A 20,373-nucleotide genomic window follows, 5' to 3' on the forward strand; every position below is an offset into this window, starting at 1 on the left:
TCTTCAAAGAACTCTAACAGGTTTGTCAGGCACGACCTCCCCTTACTAAATCCATGCTGACTTGTCCTAATCCGACCCTGCACTTCCAAGAATTTAGAAATCTCATCCTTAACAATAGATTCTGGAATCTTGCCAACAACCGAGGTTAGGCTAATTGGCCTATAATTTTCCATCTTTTTTCTTGTTCCCTTCTTGAACAGGGGGGTTACAATAGCGATTTTCCAATCCTCTGGGACTTTCCCTGACTCCAGTGACTTTTGAAAGATCATAACTAATGCCTCCACTATTTCTTCAGCTATCTCCTTTAGAACTCTAGGATGTAGCCTTTTATTTCCTTCTGGGGAGTTGCAATATTGAGTTTTAACATCATGCTTCCTTGGAAGGTCTTGGAGTGGATTTGCTTTGTACGTTGGACAAGAGGAATATAAATATCTAAAGAATCCGACAAGCTGTAAAATATGTGCGCTGGGAAGTGTTCTTAACCGTGTGCTGAGACTCTGATAAGGTGTCCCAGGGGCTCTGAGGCCAACGAAAAACGAAATGTCAAGGTAATGCTCCAGAATGTGATTGGATGCAGAGTGTGGATGATGCTGTTTCGCCTCTTGGCGGTGCCCGTCTCCTCCAGCGCCGCCTCCGGGTTGCCAATCTGAGCTCCTGACACGTCTGATACAACGGGACAAAGTTGCGAACGTGTTACAATTAACTTTCTTTTTTGTTTGAAGAGCCGGGACTTTCTTGAAGCTACCTAAAGCAGATTGCAACATGCTCCGGCTTTTACTCTTGTTCCTTTGCCTGGTCCGTCATCCTGTTTCCTGCGCCAACTGCCCCCAACTTTGCAGCTGTGAACGGGGTGATCATATCACTTGTGAAGGCAGGGAAGTCGATCATATTCCAAAGGAGTTGTCCCCAGGCTGCTGCAAGCTGTGAGTACATGGGTTCTTATTTACACTGAGGCGGGACAGTGGCTGGGAGACGTGGGGGCAGGCACATGAAACTGAACTGAAACTAAACTGGAATCCCATCACCGACCCTTGACACTGTGGATTCCACCCTGACCCCAACTGGGAATCACTTGAGTCTGTTGACCATCAGTTATCTATGAGAGAGGTTCGGGTGGGGGGTGAGAGAGAGAGCAGCGCTGCGGTTTATTTTCGTTTATCCAGGGATTTGGCATGCACTTTGACAGCTTATTTGTTATTTGTAATTTCCCTGCAGCATTCGCTTGCCGAAGTAATAAACTCAAGGCTGTTCGATAATTCTCCATTTGTGAATGTTTCAGGTCAAGGCGCCTGGAGCCTTTGTCACGACTTGCAGGTTTTCTCATTGTGATGAGATGCACACGCTGAACTTTTAAGAAGTTTGGCAGAAAGGAAAGAAACTTTGCATTTATTTACCAAATTTCAGAACATCCCAAAGGACTTTTAAAGCAATGGAGTCCTTTCGACGTGTAGCCACTATTGTAATATGGAATAACTGGTAAACCAGCCTGCACATGGCAATGTCCCCAAAAATCAGGACACACGATTAATCACCTGTTTTAATGATGTTCATTGGGGTGTGGGGGGGAATCACTGTTGGCCAGCAGGAGAACCCACTGTGGCCTTTTATTTTCATCTGAGATTCCAAAAGGGACCTGAGTCTGACCTCTTCGCCAAAAGAGCCCTCCAACAGTGCTTAGTCTGTTAGTCTTACTCCCTTAGTCTGTTGAAAGGAAAATACTTTTTGCCTACTCTATTGCAATCACAGCATTCATCTGCTGCTGACGGATATCTTGGAGTATTGATTTTCTGAGTGTTGATTTTGTTTCCCCCAAATTTGGGGGAGAGCCTGTACCGTGATGCAAAAACTATCAGCAAAATAAAAATAAGTCATCTACCATGACTACTGAAATGCCAATCACTTGTTTTCTGTCAGTGCTACCCTTCAAGTGTCCTGAGGAGGAAAGCCCTCTCTCATTGATGCTTCATTGCCATCAGAGTTGGGTACTGGGTAATGTTTGATGATTGGTCTTTCGCAAAGTATATATCTGTGCAAATAAAGTGATGTATGAGAAATGTGTCTACTTTAAAAGGAAATTAGAGCAAAGTTTGCATTAAAATGTGGTGGACATCATACATCTGTGAAGTTGTGTGTTAGCAAAAGAGATCATAGAATCCCTATAGTGCAGAAGGGGGCCATTCAGCACATCATGTTTGCACCGACCCTTCGAATGTGCACTCTGCCCACTTACAAATGTCCACCTTCTCCTAAACTTGTAATCCCATAACATAACCTGCAAATCCCTGGACATTAAGGGGCAATTTATCATGGCCAATCCACCTGACCTGCACATTTTTGGACTGTGGGAGGAAACCGGAGCACCCGGAGGAAACCCATACAGACATGGGGAGGACAAACAAACTCCACACAGACAGTCACCCGAGGCTGGAATTGAACCCGGGTCCCTGGGCTGTGAGGCAGCAGTGCTAACCACTGTGCCACCATGTGAGAAAGAGATGAAGAGTTGCAATGCTTTCACTGGAAGAATTTTAACAAAGCATATAAACTGGACTGAAAGAGAAAAGACATGAAAAGGAGTGAGCATTAGTGTCTAGTTAGTTCTTTCATATGGTCCTGAAGAAGGTACAAATATCTAGATGGCATGTTATATGAATTTACTTTGCACAATCTATATCAGCTGGAAGAAGATGATGACTGATACCAAAACATAAAAATAAAACATGCACGAATCTTTGAGGCAACTTGATTGCAGTTTTCATGGCTACAAAGAAAATTAACAAAATTGGTCAAGGAAACTTGTTCAAATACCAGAAACAACAGCTAATATTTAAGAAGTTAAGTGTAAGAACAAAAGGCAACAACATATTTTCTCCCCAAATGAAGTTCTTCGATTAGCTACCAGGGAAAGTGACTGAAACAGAAACTATTAATGGATTGAAAGGATTAAAGAGACAATTTACCTTGTTTTAGAGGAGAATAATTTGAGGGATGTGTTGAGAAGGCTGGTGGATGGGACTGATGCAAGGACAAAGCTTTTCTTTTCCCCTTAATGGTTTTTTTTTGGATCAAAAATAATATTGGCTTTATGTCCTAAAGCAATAAAAGCATGGCCCGTGTGTCGGAGCGGAATGAATATGAGCGGGAAGAATACAATAAGCAGTGAATAAATGCTGGACTGGAATTCCAGGAAAGCAAAGGGATTAGAAACAGCCATGTGGATTTTAAAAACTCAGCAGAGACACTGCAGACATGAGAATGGAAGAGGTGTGGCAGCATGGTGAGAAGAGAAAATAAAAATGAGAGCTGGGTGGCTAGCCTCTGAAAATGACTCAAAATGAAAGTTACAGTGATACTTTTGTAATTGAACTTACAAAATATATGGTTGAGTGCATAGATTTTTTTGAGCATATGTTTTACATTAAGGTTGTTTATTTTATAAGATTAACTTTCTTCCCCAATACTTGGAACACTGTTAAGTTTTGCAACTACTTAAAAATGAGTTGTCTAAAATTTTCATGCACTGTCATATATATAATGCTGCTTTAATTTAAAAATGAGATGTAAATTTCCCTTTCTGCTCAGTTTCTTTTGAAGCATTCTGTTTAAAATTGATTTATAAAGTGTCAAATAAATATATCTCTTGTCTTGGAGAAAAAAATAATATACAAGATCTCATCCACACATTTTATTCTGGCGTGATATACATCAAGAGCGATAGGTTCGCAGTCTTTAAATTCTTGTGCATCATCAAAATTCCTAATCTCCATTGTGCAAATTTTATTTTGTAGGATATGTGTTTACTTACATCCCAGACAATGCTCTCTTCGCTCTCGCAGAACACCGTGTAACCAGGCTGACTGAAATTCTTATCTCAGTGATACTAAGCAACACAAGAGTTGTTCCAGTTACCAATGTAAATAAAACTATGCAATACTGTATTCTATTTCTACTGACAAGCAAATACACTTCTTGTTAATTTTGGAATGTAAAAAGTCACTCGCAATGTCTTCATACTTATCTCTCGCAGTCAGGGCAGTTCTTCCCAGGAATATCTGAAGAACAGATGTTAAGAATATCTCTTTTGTGAACAGGTGTTCTTAATGATAAGTGCAACCAGACACCAGAACCATAGCGTTTATTTTTAGAATAATAGAAGCATTTATAAATTGTTGTGCTACTCCCCATGGGTGGGGAAATCTGCATGCATGCAATTAAATGCTAAATGGCCAGAATAATCGTTTCTGTGGTAATTTCACAATTTACATTGGCTATTTTAACAATAACCTAACTTTTATTTGCCGTTTTCCAGATTGAACTACAAACAGCCATAAGGAGTGACTGGAATGTTAATTAGGCCAGCTGTTGGAGGCAGGCCGAGCTATATGATTCTAACCAGCTATTTTCCACATGAATTTATCATTGTATTTCATGGGTGCTGTGACGCATACTTGTAGTTTTAATTCTGCTGGCACATACAAAATCCATTAGCCACGTTATCAAATCGCAGTAAATGTGGATGAAGATTTATTTGTTGCTGCTGACAGTTTTACAACATCACAAAGTGAATAAAGGGGAAGAAGAATGACCAATTGACAAGCCTAGATCTAATTACTTGGTATTGATACAGCGCTCAGCAGAGGTGTGTTAGCAGAGGTGTGTTATTGGTTATATGCCACCTTCAACCGATTATTTCAGATTGTCACTGTATTTACCCATAATATGGGTGTTGGCATCATCCAGTAATTTCTATGTCAGATGCTCCATGCAAACACCAGTTGTACTGGCTTCTGGCAGTCTTTGACTTCATTTGCATATTAAACCCACTGGCGCATTGTTCATAATGAGTTCCAGATTCACCCATGTACCTAAACCTGGGAAGCTACACGCTAGTACATCACAATGATAATGCAACAGCATGTCCTTTTTCTAAATGAGCTCTGAATGTAACAGACCTGACACATGCTGAGGTACATCCATCTAACCACAAAACAATAATATCGATTTTGCTGTGAACAAATGGCCCCAGCCCATAGACTTTGGATGGAGCTTTGAATGGCAAACTTATGTAGGTAGGACATCCAAACAGTGTGCTCCCACTTCAGAGCAACTGAGACCTGAACGAACACAAGAAACAACAGTGTATCTCCTGAGCTAACCAAATCGAGACTCATTAACGAGCAGCACAGTGTTTGAACCAGGAAGTGTTAGAATGGTGAATTCAGTGTCAAATCCAGTATAGAAATCAAAATGAGAGGGTAAGAAAGACCCGATTAAGAGGGAAGAGAGAGAAAGAAAAAGTAAATTAAACTTTATTATTTTTTAAATCTCTAACACGTAATTACAAAACTTTCAAAAATTAATTTTCAATATCAACGAGATCTTAGTAGCAATTAAGATTTGCCACTCTGTTAAAAAGATACTTTTGACTGTGTTGGACAAGCCCTAACTTAATATGGCCTTATTTAAAATGCTATGTCCAGTTTGATCTCCTCACATGGTATGTGACATTGAGCCTTTGGAAAAGATTCAGAGACTGGCTGCAAGATCGATTCCCAATTTAAAGTACCTTAACTATCCAGATTGGCTTAAAAACTGCGGTTATATACTTGATTTGTTTGATCAATGACTGTAAAATAATGATTGTGACAAGGCTGACCAAATTGTTTCAGTCAAATCAGTTAGGAACGGCCAGAGGTCACTCTTACAAATTGCACAAAGTGAGAGCTGGGTTAGATGATAAACAAAAGTAAAATACTCTCGATGCTGGAAATGTGAACTAAAAACAGAAAATGGTCGGAGTAACTCAGCACCTCAAGAAGCATGTATGGAGAAAGAAACAAAGTTAACGTTTCAGATCAATGACCTATTGTCATTGTTGACCTGAAATATTATTATGTCCCTCTTCAGACACCCTGTCAATTCCCACGATCTGGTCCTCATAATTTTTTAACATATGTGTATGAGAAGTACGTGGTCCACAGCATTTTCAATAACCCCTTTTGAATCTGAAAACTGTGTATCCACTAATCTTGATGAGTGTGCCTGAACAGTCTGGTTCCCATGCTGCAAAATGATTGCTTTGCTACCTGTACCTATAACTTTTCCTGGATCTTACCACACGTTAAATACATCCCTTTTATAGTATGGCATGTCTCCCTGTTGAAAAATTGTCCCCGATGGATTGTGCCCCAAAGCTTTCCAAAGTCTTTCTGAGATTTCTTCTTTGAGGAATGATCTGCCCGCATGCAATGCATTTAAATGTTCAGAAAATATAGAGCTAATCATAGTCCCCTCCCAAGCTGGAGGTTGATCATTCATGACCGACGGAATTTTGAAATTTCTACCAAAAACCAACTGATATGGACTGTAACCCCCAACCATCTGCAGTGAATTATTTGCATTGGCGACCCATTCTTAAGCAGAAGATAATTTGCAGATTGGCCCATCTGCCAAAATGTTATGAAACATTTCATCTATCACAGCATTAATTCTTTCGCACACCCTGTTACTAACCTTCATCTGAGTTCAAATGCTCCGGCTCCAATTCTGAGAATACCTTGCATCTTATTTTGCTTTCGTATGGTAGCGAAAGTGCCATGGCCATTCCTTGTTTTTGCTTGGGCATTTGAATTTGATTGTGTTGGATAAAGCTAATGAAGAGCATAGGAGGGTGTTGCCACCTAAAATGGCTGATTCCTTATTAATTTGGCCAAAACCCGATTTAAAATGGCTAACCGAAAAGGCTGATGGGAAAAGCAGCCAACAGGACACAAACGGACAGCTGCAGACAGAATAGCGTATTCGGCTCTGGGGAAGTCGGCCCAGATCGATACTCAAGACTATTAGCAGCACATCAACCCAGACATCTGCAGTTTAATCGGCTATCCCCGGGAACAATTGCAACATATTAGCAATTGAATGCCGGGCCAGACCTGTCGGCGCCTGCAGTGGCCGAAACAAAGACAGGTGAACGACCACCCCCCGATCGAGGAATCGCCCCATTATTGGAGCATATCGAACCCAGTGATTGGGAACAAGTCCAATCACTTGGGACTCAGGGTCAAGGGCCGCCCCGAGAGGCGGGAAGCCCCTGGGCCCTATAAAGTGAGGGGCCAAGTTCAGATCTCGCTCTCTCTCCCTTCTTCACCTGCTCGCAGCCTTCGCAAGAACCTTCAGCAAAGAACCGTAAGTTTGACTCCAGCGATCGCTACCCGATAAAGACTCCTAGCCATCGACCCGTATCAGCCTTTAGAATCCCATGGGCCAGATCCGATTCGATAAGCCATTCGTTTCCCTGACCTGGTGGGCCCTTCCTAAAGTTAAGTATTGGCCAGTAGTGGTAGGTTTCGATATAGATGGTAGGATTATTGTGTAAGCATTAGTTATATATAATAAATGACTGTTGATTTCAATCTTACTAAGCGGTGTGCTGACTTATTAATCATAACTCGAGCTTGAACCACGTGGCGGTATCAGAAAGATACCTGACGACTCGTGAGCAAAGGTGACATAATCAGAGCTAATAAACTAAGGCTAAAAAGAGCAACAAGGGCAAGCCAGGTGCAGAACTAGCTATATCTACAAATGAGGTGTTAAACTGGTGAAGCTACAACACAGGACTACCTGTGTGACAAACAGCAAAACATGCAAAAGACAGCTTAACAAATCTATGACCAATTGATCGGATCTAAGCTCTGCAGTCCTGCCACATCCAGTTGTGAATGTTGGTGGACGTTAAACAACTCACTGGAGGAGGAGACTTCTCAAATATCCTCAAGCTCAATGATGAAGGAGATCAGCACTGCTATGGAAAAGATAAAGCTGAAGCATTTGCAATAATCTTCAACCAGAAGTGCCGAATGGACGATCCATTTCACCCTCCTCTGGAGATTCCAACATTACAGATGCCAGTTTTTCGGCAATTCAATTCAGATATCAAGAAGTAGTTGAAGGCACTGGATACTGAAAAGGTTATAGGCACTTACAATATTCCCGCAACAGTACAGAAGACATGTGTTCCAGAACTTGCCATGCCCTTAGCCAAGCTACAACACTGGCATCTACCTGGCAATGTGGAACGTTATGGTATGGGCTGTACACAAAAAGCAGAACAATCCAACCCAGCCAATTACCACCCTGATCTGATCCTGATCATCAGTAAAATGACAGAAGTGGTCATCAACAGTGCTATCAAGTGACACTTTCTTAGCAATAACCTACTCACTGATGATCAGTTTGGTTTCTTCCAGGGTATCTTAACTCTTGTTCTCATTCCAGCCTTGGTTCAAACATGGACAAAAGAGCTGAACTCCAGAGGTGAGGTGAGATTGACTGTCCTTAACATCAAGGCAGCATTTCACCGAGTATGAAATCAAGGAGCCCGAGGAACCCTGGAGTCACTGAGAATCAGGGGGAAAACTCTCCGCTGATTGGAGTCATACCTGGCTCAAAGGAAGATGGTTGTGATTGTTGCAGATAACTCATCTCGGTTCCAGGACATAACTGCAGGAATTCCACAGGGTAGTGTCGAAGGACCAACCATCTTCAGCTGCTTCATCAATGATCTTCCTTCCATCATAAGTTCAGAAATGGGGATGTTCACTGGTGATTTCACAATGTTCAGCACCATTTGCAACTACTCAGATACTGAAACAGTCCATGTCCAAATGCAGCAAGACCTGAATAATACCAAGTTTGGGATGTCAAGAAACAAGTAACATTTTAGGGGCAGCATGGTAGCATTCTGGATAGCACAATTGCTTCACAGCTCCAGGGCCCCAGGTTCGACTCCGGCTTGGGTCACTGCCTGTGCGGAGTCTGCACATCCTCCCCGTGTGTGCGTGGGTTTCCTCCGGGTGCTCCGGTTTCCTCCCACAGTCCAAAGATGTGCAGGTTAGGTGGATTGGCCATGATAAATTGCCCTTAGTGTCCAAAATTGCCCTTAGTGTTGGGTGGGGCTACTGGGTTATGTGGATAGGGTGGAGGTGTTGACCTTGGGTAGGGTGCTCTTTCCAAGAGCCGGTGCAGACTCGATGGGCTGATTGGCCTCTTTCTGCACTGTAAATTCGATGATAAATTTGCATCAGCCAAGTGCCAGGCAACGGCCAACTCCAGCAAGAGAGAATCTAACCACTGTCTCTTGACTTTTAATGGCATTACCATCACTGAATGCCCCACTATCAACATCCTGTGTGTTACCATTGACCAGGCACTGTACTGGACTACTCACATAAATACCATGGCTACAAGAGCAGGTCAGAGGCAAGGAACATTGTGGCGATTAACTCACCTCCTGACTCCCCAAAGCCTTCTACCATCTACAAGGCACAAATCAAGACTTTGATCCTGGAATACTCCACTTGGCTGGATGAGTACAGCTCCATGTACACTCAAGAAGCTCAATACCATCCATGACAAGGCAGCCAGCTTGATTGGCACTCTACCCACAAACATTCACTCCCTCCACCACAGATGAGATGCATTGTGTCAGCAATGTGTAACATTTACAAGGTGCACTGCAGGATCTCACCAAGGGTCCTTAGGCAGCACCTTCCAAACGAACAACCACTACCATCTAGAAGGACAAGAGCAGCAGAAACATGGGAACAGCGCCAACTGCAAATTCCCTGACAAGCCACTCAGCATCCTGACTTGAAATTGTATCGCCATCTTTTCACTGTCACTGGGTTAAAATCCTGGAACTCCAGCGCTAACACCCCATGGACTGCAGCGGTTCAATAAGCTGACTCTCACCATCACCTGCTCAAGGGCAATTAAGGATGGGAAATAAATGTTGGCCTAGCTAATGATACCCACACCTCATTCATGAATACCTGAAAGTTTGGAAAGTGGGGGAGTTTAAAATGTTCATCTTCTGCTTCTAGTTTGAAATTATCTGTTTTTCCCCTCACCATTATTCCCCCTCTCCCCACTCCACTTGCTATTCACAGTCTAATCTCTTTATGTGCCACTATCAGCACCCTTAATCAACCCCATTTACATTCCATTTGTCTTTCTGTCCTCGACATCGTTGGCAATCTCCACCTATCACTGGCCCCCTATCCAGCCCCACCGCTCCATGCACCCCCCCCCCCCGACAACAGTATAAATCTGACCCCATTTCCAGTTCTCTCTAGCCTTGACAAATAGTCAAACAGACAGTAAATGTTAGTTCCCTTCTCTCTCCATAGATGCTGTCAGACCTGCTGCAACTGTCCAGTATTTTCTGTTTCAGATTCGAGCATCTGCAGTCATTTGCTTTTATCTGAAATTATCAGTAACTGGAAAGCACTGTGTAAGTAGACCAAGTTTATTTCTTCCTCCCAGCCTTAGACAAGGTAAATGCACTCTGCTATGAAAGCTGTGTAGTTAGTTAGCTTTTTTTGGTCCCAGTTTAGTTTACAAAGAGCAAAGAACAAAGAAATGTACAGCACAGGAACAGGCCCTTCAGCCCTCCAAGCCCGTGCCGACCATGCTGCCCGACTAAACTACAATCTTCTACACTTCCTGAGTCCGTATCCCTCTATTCCCATCCTATTCATGTATTTGTCAAGTTGCCCCTTAAATGTCACTATCGTCCCTGCTTCCACCACCTCCTCCGGTAGCGAGTTCCAGGCACCCACTACCCTCTGTGTAAAATACTTGCCTCGTACATCTACTCTAAACCTTGCCCCTCTCACCTTAAACCTATGCCCCCTAGTAATTGACACCTCTACCCTGGGGAAAAGCCTCTGACTATCCACTCTGTCTATGCCCCTCATAATTTTATAGACCTCTATCAGGTCACCCCTCAACCTCCGTCGTTCCAGTGAGAACAAACCGAGTTTATTCAACCGCTCCTCATAGCTAATGCCCTCCATACCAGGCAACATTCTGGTAAATCTCTTCTGCACCCTCTCTAAAGCCTCCACATCCTTCTTGTAGTGTGGCGACCAGAATTGAACACTATACTCTAAGTGTGGCCTAACCAAGGTTCTATACAGCTGCAACATGACTTGCCAATTCTTATACTCAATGCCCTGGCCAATGAAAGCAAGCATGCCGTATGCCTTCTTGACTACCTTCTCCACCTGTGTTGCCCCTTTCAGTGACCTGTGGACCTGTACTCCTCGATCTCTCTGACTTTCAATACTCTTGAGGGTTCTACCATTCACTGTATATTCCCTACCTGCATTAGACCTTCCAAAATGCATTACCTCACATTTGTCCTGATTAACCTCCATCTGCCATCTCTCCGCCCAAGTCTCCAAACTATCTAAATCCTGCTGTATCCTCTGACAGTCCTCATCGCGATCCGCATTTCCACCAACCTTTGTGTCGTCTGCAAACTTACTAATCAGACCAGTTACATTTTCCTCCAAATCATTTATATATACTACAAACAGCAAAGGTCCCAGCACTGATCCCTGTGGAACACCACTGGTCACAGCCCTCCAATTAGAAAAGCATCCTTCCATTGCTACTCTCTGCCTTCTATGACCTAGCCAGTTCTATATCCACCTTGCCAGCTCACCCCTGATCCCGTGTGACTTCACCTTTTGTACTAGTCTACCATGAGGGACCTTGTCAAAGGCCTTACTGAAGTCCATATAGACAACATCCACTGCCCTACCTGCATCAATCATCTTTGTGACCTCCTCGAAAAACTCTCTCAAGTTAGTGAGACACGACCTCCCCTTCACAAAACCATGCTGCCTCTCACTAATGCGTCCATTTGCTTCCAAATGGGAGTAGATCCTGTCTCGAAGAATTCTCTCCAGTAATTTCCCTACCACTGAAGTAAGGCTCACTGGCCTGTAGTTCCCTGGATTATCCTTGCTACCCTTCTTAAACAGAGGAACAACATTGGCTATTCTCCAGTCCTCCGGGACATCACCTGAAGACAGTGAGGATCCAAAGATTTCTGTCAAGGCCTCAGCAATTTCCTCTCCAGCCTCCTTCAGTATTCTGGGGTAGATCCCATCAGGCCCTGGGGACTTATCTACCTTAATATTTTTTAAGACGCTCAACACCTCGTCTTTTTGGATCTCAATGTGACCCAGGCTATCTACACACCCTTCTCCAGACTCAACATCTACCAATTCCTTCTCTTTGATGAATACTGATGCAAAGTATTAATTTAGTACCTCGCCCATTTCCTCTGGCTCCACACATAGGTTTCCTTGCCTATCCTTCAATGGGCCAACCCTTTCCCTGGCTACCCTCTTGCTTTTTATGTACGTGTAAAAAGCCTTGGGATTTTCCTTAACCCTATTTGCCAATGACGTTTCGTGACCCCCTTCTAGCCCTCCTGACTCCTTGCTTAAGTTCCTTCCTACTTTCCTTATATTCCACACAGGCTTTGTCTGTTCCCAGCCTTTTAGCCCTGACAAATGCCTCCTTTTTCTTTTTGACGAGGCCTACAATATCTCTCGTTATTCAAGGTTCCCGAAATTGCGTATTTATCCTTCTTCCTCACAGGAACATATCGGTCCTGAATTCCTTTCAACTGCCACTTGAAAGCCTCCCACATGTCAGATGTTGATTTGCCCTCAAACATCCGCCCCCAATCTAGGTTCTTCAGTTCCCGCCTAATATTGTTATAATTAGCCTTCCCCCAATTTAGCACATTCATCCTAGGACCACTCTTATCCTTGTCCACCAGCACTTTAAAACTTACTGAATTGTGGTCACTGTTCCCGAAATGCTCCCCTCCTGAAACTTCTACCACCTGGCCGGGCTCATTCCCCAATACCAGGTCCAGTACTGCCCCTTCCCGAGTTGGACTGTCTACATATTGTTTTAAGAAGCCCTGGATGCTCCTTACAAACTCTGCCCCGTCTAAGCCCCTGGCACTAAGTGAGTCCCAGTCAATATTGGGGAAGTTGAAGTCTCCATCACCACAACCCTGTTGTTTTTACTCTTTTCCAAAATCTGTCTACCTATCTGCTCCTCTATCACCCGCTGGTTGTTGGGAGGCCTGTAGTAAACCCCAACATTGTGACTGCACCCTTCTTATTCCTGATCTCTACCCATATAGCCTCACTGCCCTCTGAGGTGTCCTCCCATAGCACAGCTGTGATATTCTCCCTAACCAGTAGCGCAACTCCGCCACCCCTTTTACATCCCCCTCTATCCCGCCTGAAACATCTAAATCCTGGAACGTTCTGCCCTTCCCTCAACCAGGTCTCTGTAATGGCAACAGCATCATAGTTCCAAGTACTAATCCAAGCTCTAAGTTCATCTGCCTTACCCGTAATACTTCTTGCATTAAAACATGTGCACTTCAGGCCACCAGACCCGCTGTGTTCAGCAACTTCTCCCTGTCTGCTCTGCCTCAGAGCCACACTGTCCCTATTCCCTAGTTCTCCCTCAATGCTCTCACCTTCTGACCTATTGCTCCCGTGCCCACCCCCCTGCCATACTAGTTTAAACCCTCCCGTGTGACACTAGCAAACCTCGCGGCCAGGATATTTATGCCTCTCCAGTTTAGATGCAACCCGTCCTTATATAGGTCACACCTGCCCCGGAAGAGCTCCCAGTGGTCCAGATAACGGAAACCCTCCCTCCTACACCAGCTGTTGAGCCACGTGTTTAGCTGCTCTATCTTCCTATTTCTAGCCTCACTGGCACGTGGCACAGGGAGTAATCCCGCGATTACAACCCTAGAGGTCCTGTCTTTTAACTTTCTGCCTAGCTCCCTGAACTCCTGCTGCAGGACCTCATGCCCCTTCCTGCCTATGTCGTTAGTACCAATATGTACAACGACCTCTGCCTGTTTGCCCTCCCCCTTCAGGATGCCCTCTACCCGTTCGGAGACACCCTGGACCCTGGCACCAGGGAGGCAACATACCATCCTGGAGTCTCTTTCACGTCCACAGAAGCGCCTATCTGTGCCCCTGACTACAGAGTCCCCTATTACTATTACTCTTCTGCGTTTTGACCCTCCCTTCTGAACATCAGAGCCAGCCGTGGTGCCACTGCTCTGGCTGCTGCTGTTTTCCCCTGATAGGCTATCCCCCCCGACAGTATCCAAAGGGGTATACCTGTTCGAGAGGGGGACAACCACAGGGGATTCCTGCACTGACTGCCTGCCCTTTCTGGTGGTCACCCATTTCTCTGCCTGCACCTTGGGTGTGACCACATTTATATTACTGCGATCTATGACGCTTTCCGCCCTGCATGCTCCTAAGTGCATCCAATTGCTGCTCCAACGAACCATGCGGTCTTCAGTTTAATTTAAATTTGCGATTCATTAGTGTAACCGCAGTAAATGAGTGCGGCTGAGGAACTGAATTAATACTCAAGTTTAGTGGGTGGGGGGATTGGGGAAGGGGTATTTGTTTCTGATGCATGATCAATAACTCCAGAAGCGAGATTGAAATGAAAATGAAATGAAATGAAAGTGAATGAAAAATGAATGAAATGAAAATCGCTTATTGTCACAAGTAGACTTCAATGAAGTTACTGTGAAAAGCACCTAGTCGCCACATTCCGGCGCCTGTTCGGTGAGGCTGGTACTGGAATTGAACCGTGCTGCTGGCCTGCGTTGGTCTGCTTTCAAAGCCAGTGATTTAGCCCTGTGCTAAACAGCCTTCAATTGGAGACAATTCAAGGCTTTAATATGCGAGATGTTTCCCCCAGCAGCGCAGTTATAGAAGAAAGCTGCTGGGGCGGCACGGGCTCTTATACCCCACCTTGCAGGGCGGAGCTAACATACAGACTTAACCAATGGGAACAAGTACATTCTTCACCAATGGTATTCCGGCATTACCAGGTTCCGTAATCCTTCTAATACAGACTACCACATTCACCCCATGTTAAAAAGGAGTCCGGCGGGGGTGGTGGCTTCGTTTTACAACGTGGTAAAGTGGTAGAAGTTACAGTTATGAAGGTACCGTAATACCTCCGTACAGCATTTTGCCTTATTACATCTTAACTATTTACAACAGTAATGTACATTTCAAATTGAAGCAATTAGTCGATCCGGGGCCCTGGTCATCCTCTGCGATCGTCGTAGCTTTGGTGGTGATGATGGTGGAGGTTCGGGCGTCTGTGACTCCGGGAGCGTGGTTTTGGCTTCTGTGGCAGCTTCATCACCCCTAGACGGGGCCGGTGGAAGGACCGACTGACCTGGGAAGGGGGCGGCTGTGGGGTGCACCGGTGGACGGGAGGGCTAGACATGGCTGGTGGAAGAACCGATCCACCTGGGAAGGGGGCGGCAGTGGGGTGCGCCAGTGGGAGGGAGGGTGAGACTGGTTGCGGGGGGGGGGGTGTACGGGGATCTAGCGGGTGCCAGGTCCCGTAGGGAGACCGTATCCTGTCGGCCGTCGGGGTATGCCACGTAGGCGTACTGAGAGCCTGGAGGAGATGGACCCTCTCGACCAATGGGTCCGATTTGTGCGCCTGCACGTGTTTTCGGAGCAGGATGGGTCTGGGAGCTGCCAGCCAGGTCGGGAGCGAGGTCCCAGAGGAGGACTTCCTGGGGAAGACAAGGAGACATTCGTGAGGTGTTTGGTTGGTCGTGTTACAGAGCAGTGACCGGATGGAGTGGAGTGCATCCAGGAGGACTTCCTGCCAGCGGGAGACTGGGAGATTCCTGGACCGTAGGGCCAGTAGGACGGTCTTCCGACCGTTCCGTTCTCCCTCTCTACCTGTCCGTTTCCCCGGGGGTTGTAACTGGTCATCCTGCTCGAGGCAATGCCCTTGCTGAGCAGGAATTGACGCAGTTCGTCGCTCATAAAGGAGGACCCCCTATCACTGTGTATGTAGGCGGGGAAACCGAACAGCGTAAAGATACTATGGAGGGCTTCTATGACGGTGGTTGCGGTCATGTCGGGGCAGGGGATGGTGAATGAGAACCGGGAGTACTCGTCAATCACGTTCAGGAAGTTTTTATTGTGGTCGGTGGAGGGGAGGGGCCCTTTGAAGTCCATACTGAGGCGTTCAAAGGGACGGGAAGCCTTTATCAGGTTCGCTTTCTCTGGCCTGTAGAAGTGCGGCTTGCACTCTGCGCAGATTTGGCAATTCCTGGTGGCTGTCCTGACCTCGATGGAGTAGGGCAGGTTGCGGGTCTTGATGAAATGGAAAAATCGAGTGACCCCCAGGTGGCAGAGGTCCTTGTGGAGGGCTCGGAGGCGGTCCACTTTTGCGTTGGCACATGTGGCTCGTTTAGCTTCCCAGGACGATACAAGATCTCATAGCTGTAGGTGGAGAGTTCCATCCTCCATCATAAGATCTTGTCGTTTTTTATCTTGCCCCGCTGTGCATTATCGAACAAGAAAGCAACCGACCGTTGGTCAGTGAGGAGAGTGAATCTCCTGCCGGCCAGGTAATGCCTCCAATGTCGCACAGCTTCTACTATGGCCTGAGCCTCCTTTTCGGCTGAGGACTGGTGAATTTCGGAACCATGGAGGGTACGTGAGAAGAAGGCCACGGGTCTGCCCGCTTGATTGAGGGTGGCCACCAGAGCCATGTCGGACGCGTCGCTCTCGACCTGGAAGGGGAGGGACTCGTCGATGGCGTGCATCGTGGCCTTTGCAGTGTCTGCTTTGATGCGGCTGAAGGCCTGACGGGCCCCTATCGACAAGGGAAAAACTGTGGATTGGATCAGTGGACGGGCCATGTCCGCATAGTTAGGGAGCCACTGGGCATAGTAGGAAAAAAACCTAGGCAGCGCTTCAGAGTCTTGGAGCAGTGCAGGACGGGGAACTCCATAAGGGGACGCATGCCGAGGATGGCTAGGCGGTCGGTGCTGAACACGTATTTATCCTTGTTATACGTGAGGTTAAGGATTTTTGTGGTCTGGAGGAATTTGTTTCCTTTTGTTTTTTCTACCCTTTTCACCCTGTAAATAATTGGTTCTTGCTCTACGACAGGTAAAGGACCAAGCTGTTTGGTGAGTGTTATGGGTATGGACCAGTACCCAACTTTATAATTTGGAAAGTTGTGAGGAAATGCCATTGCACCACAGGAGTGATAACACTGACCAGTAGACAGCTTAAACAAACTTTAATTTAAACACATAATTAAACACATTGACAACAAAGAAATAGCTTACATTGAACAGTTCCAACATTTATCTTGTTTTCTAGCCCTGCCTCTATATTCCAATTAAGCAAATCCATATATATATTAAAAAATACCACTTGTGTAATAATGTTAACAATCAGGTTTTACTTGTTCATCTTGTGCCAGTCTTTGGGAGGGAGATGTTTCTTTAGAACCAAACTGAACCCTGTCTGTCTAGCTTGGTATTCCAGAAGCAACTGACAAACCTGGCTCCTCCCATTAACTATGCCACCTGCAACCAAAAGCACATCACATTATTGTGTCTTGTTACAAAAAGTTGCGTTGCCCCTACCAAATCAAAGATTCTCTCCCTTTGTAATCACTGCAAAAATACTAAATACAAACTTTCAAATCTGAAAATTTCTCACATCCGTCACTGTGACTATCTGGTAAGTGCTTAAGGTCATTTTCCCGTTTAAAGCAATACACAATCTGCCAATCTCATATACAGTAAGTGTCTGTGGCTCGAGGAGCTTCGGTTCAGAGACATCAAGCTGGAGGCTGAACTGCGGACACTGCCACACATCAGGGAGGGGGAAAGTTAAGGTAAGAAGACCTAAAGGGCAGGAGTGTCAGCCTCTGAAATTATCAAATAGGTTGGAGGTTCTATCAACTTGTTTGGATAAAAGTGGGGGCTGCAAGGTGGATGAAGAAACTGACCATGGTACCATGGTACAGGAAGCCATTCAAGCCGGGGGAGCAAAAAAGAATAGTGATAATAGGAGATAGTATAGTCAGGAGGTTTGACACTGACCTCTGCAGGAGGTTTGACACTGACCTCTGCAGTAAAAGTGAGAATCCAGACAATTGTGTTGTGTGCCCAGGGCCAGGGTTCAGGACATCTGCTCAGGGCAGGGAGGAACTTGCAGTGGGAGGGCGCGGATCCAGTTGTCGTGGTCCACGTAAGTACAAAGGACATAGCAAGGCCTGGGAAAGAGGTTCTGCACAGAGAGTATGAGGAGTTAGGCACTAAATTTAAAAGCAGAACCTCAAAAGGTTATAATTTCTGTATTAGTACCTGAGCCATGTGCAATGTAAATTAGAGAGATGGGTAAGTGGCTCAAAGAATGGTGTGGGAGAAGTGGATCCTGGCTTTTGAGGCAATGGGATTTAGTGGGGAAATTGGGGGTTGTACCGTTGGGATGGTCTATATCTGATCCCTGCTGGGATCAGTGTTCTTGAAAACCCCATAACTGATGGAGAGGGTCTTAAACTAAATAGTGGGGTCAGGGATCAATGTAGGCAGATGTTGTACATCAAAAATTAGAGACAAGGCAAGAGAGGTAGGTATTAATCTGGGAAATGATAAACACCATGTCAGGAAGGGACAGGAATATAAATCGAAGAATAAAGACAACAAATAAAACTAGAGTTTACAAAAATATTAGAAGGCCAAAAATAAAATGGATGAACTGATAGCGTAAGTAGAGATGACTTGTGGAACAGTTGGTGTATTGACTTGTTGATTGTTCATGTTGCTGATTGATAAATAATGTTATACTGTTTATTGAATCAGGGACCTTTAATTTAAAGGGGGAGGAAATGTGTATTCATAGTGTTTTTTAGTGTTTCCTCACAAGCACCCTTGTAGCTGAACAGGGGTACTTTAAGGAAACGATTGCGTGACGATCAGCAGTTTGTGAGGGCAAATGGGCAATCTAACATCGCTGCCTTTAGTGTTAACATCTTCTAAATAAAGCTCGACATTTTTGTTGTACTTCCAAGACCTGCAGACTCAATCTTGAATTCACCTTAGCCGGGTCTATTTGGGGGTGGGGTCTGGGATAGGATCCAACAGGGTCTTGTCAGGAATAAGAGTTGGGCCCGTGGGTATGGGGCGGGTGGTTAGGGCGGAACATCCCATGCAGGTGTGTGGTCGGGGTGACGGGAATCGCATGGGATGGTCAGGGGATGGAGACTACTGTGGGGAGGTGGTTCGGCAGTGGGGCGGAAGGGTAGGAGAGTCCCCTGGAGTAAATGTCGGGAGAGTGGGGGGAGGCTCCCGATGGGTCAGTTGCCAATAGTTACGCAGAAGTATTTTAATCTTCTTACTTTTTGGAATAAGTATGCATGTAACACAGCCAGAACCATCTGAAGTTAATAGTTTGAATCGTATTTTTGGATGGTTCACAGTGCAGTGCAATTGCCCAGAGGAAATTAGTATTTCTGAGCAATTGCCCTGCAAATGTTTATCTGCGAAGTTCTGGGAGGGATTTCCTAGTGTATCCTTGGGCTGCATCCTAAGTCTGCACTGGGGAGCTTGACTACTAACGCCCAACATGATGTACAGCAATGGTAAAGTAATGTGGTAGCAATATTAAGTACATATACAACATAGTGAACAGTATTCGATTATACTACATTGTCTGAGGTGACATTGAGGTCAGACCACAAGAGGTTCGTAGTATTAGAGAGTATCAAAATCGCAGCATGGTGACTGCACAGAAAAGCTTTGCAGACACAGTGGCCAGGACTATCTGGCCTTTCCTGCCAGCGGATCCTCCAGTCCCACCTAAGAGGGGAGGGGGCCAGAGGGAGGAAAATCCCAACCAATGTGTCGGGGCTCAATTAAAGAGCTGGAACATGGACTGGTCCCTCATGATGAGATTGCAGTGCATATAGACTGTCAGTTTAGTGAGTGGGATAGGATAGCACATCAAGAGGATCAGCTGGGCTAGTTCAGTCGGGAAAGGCAAGTGACCAGGGCGTGGGCCAGATCGATAGCGAGCGAGTGAGAACCAAACAAAAAAAACACCAGCTTGATAATAATCAGGCCAGAAAAGGTTGCAATTATAATGGGCAGAGCTTTGGAAAAGCACACAAAATAATCAACAGTGACACTCATACCAGGTATTACAGGAGAAAAGGAAATTGCCAAATCAAAATAGTCAATATGCCCACAAAATTGCAGTTAAAATTTAGAAGCAGCTGACCGACTATCCAAATTCAGAATGTTTATAACAGTGTTCAAAGCTGGTTTCTTGATTCAGGTACACCTGAACCAGACAAGCAAGCCATAAAAATTCACCTAGCATTTGGGAATGCAAGTCTACATGGATTGAACATGTTAGGAGTTATAGCTAAAGGATCCCCAAAAGATATTGAGCTGAGGTTCTCCGTCCTGCCACACCAGTTTTCTGGTTTTCCACTGTGGGTAGCCCCACGCCGTCGGGAAACCCCCGGGTGTGGATGAGCTGCCGGCATAACGGAGAATCCCAACAGCGGAGTATCCGGCTCATGGACCACATTGGAAGACTGGTTCAGAATCAGGTTAATTTTCCGTATTTACTGACGAGAGTTCATATCATTTTGACAACAGCCTAT

The 20,373-nt window shown here is 45.3% G+C and overlaps 1 protein-coding gene across 3 annotated transcripts in view; it reads left to right on the top strand.

Moving 5' to 3' along the window:
- Positions 1-585: 585 nt before the first annotated feature.
- The window catches only part of fshr (follicle stimulating hormone receptor), a 279,828-nt gene continuing 260,040 nt past the window's right edge, over positions 586-20,373 (top strand). For 2 of the 3 annotated variants that reach the window (XM_072508204.1, XM_072508211.1), the window contains exon 1: positions 586-923. In XM_072508204.1, the coding sequence (XP_072364305.1) occupies positions 763-923 (161 nt within the window). In that variant the 5' untranslated portion in view covers positions 586-762. The remainder of the gene's footprint in view (positions 924-20,373) is intronic. The other variant, XM_072508221.1, reaches the window with a different exon arrangement.

This window comes from Scyliorhinus torazame, chromosome 1, assembly GCF_047496885.1.
Source record: "Scyliorhinus torazame isolate Kashiwa2021f chromosome 1, sScyTor2.1, whole genome shotgun sequence".
Classification (NCBI taxonomy): domain Eukaryota; kingdom Metazoa; phylum Chordata; class Chondrichthyes; order Carcharhiniformes; family Scyliorhinidae; genus Scyliorhinus; species Scyliorhinus torazame.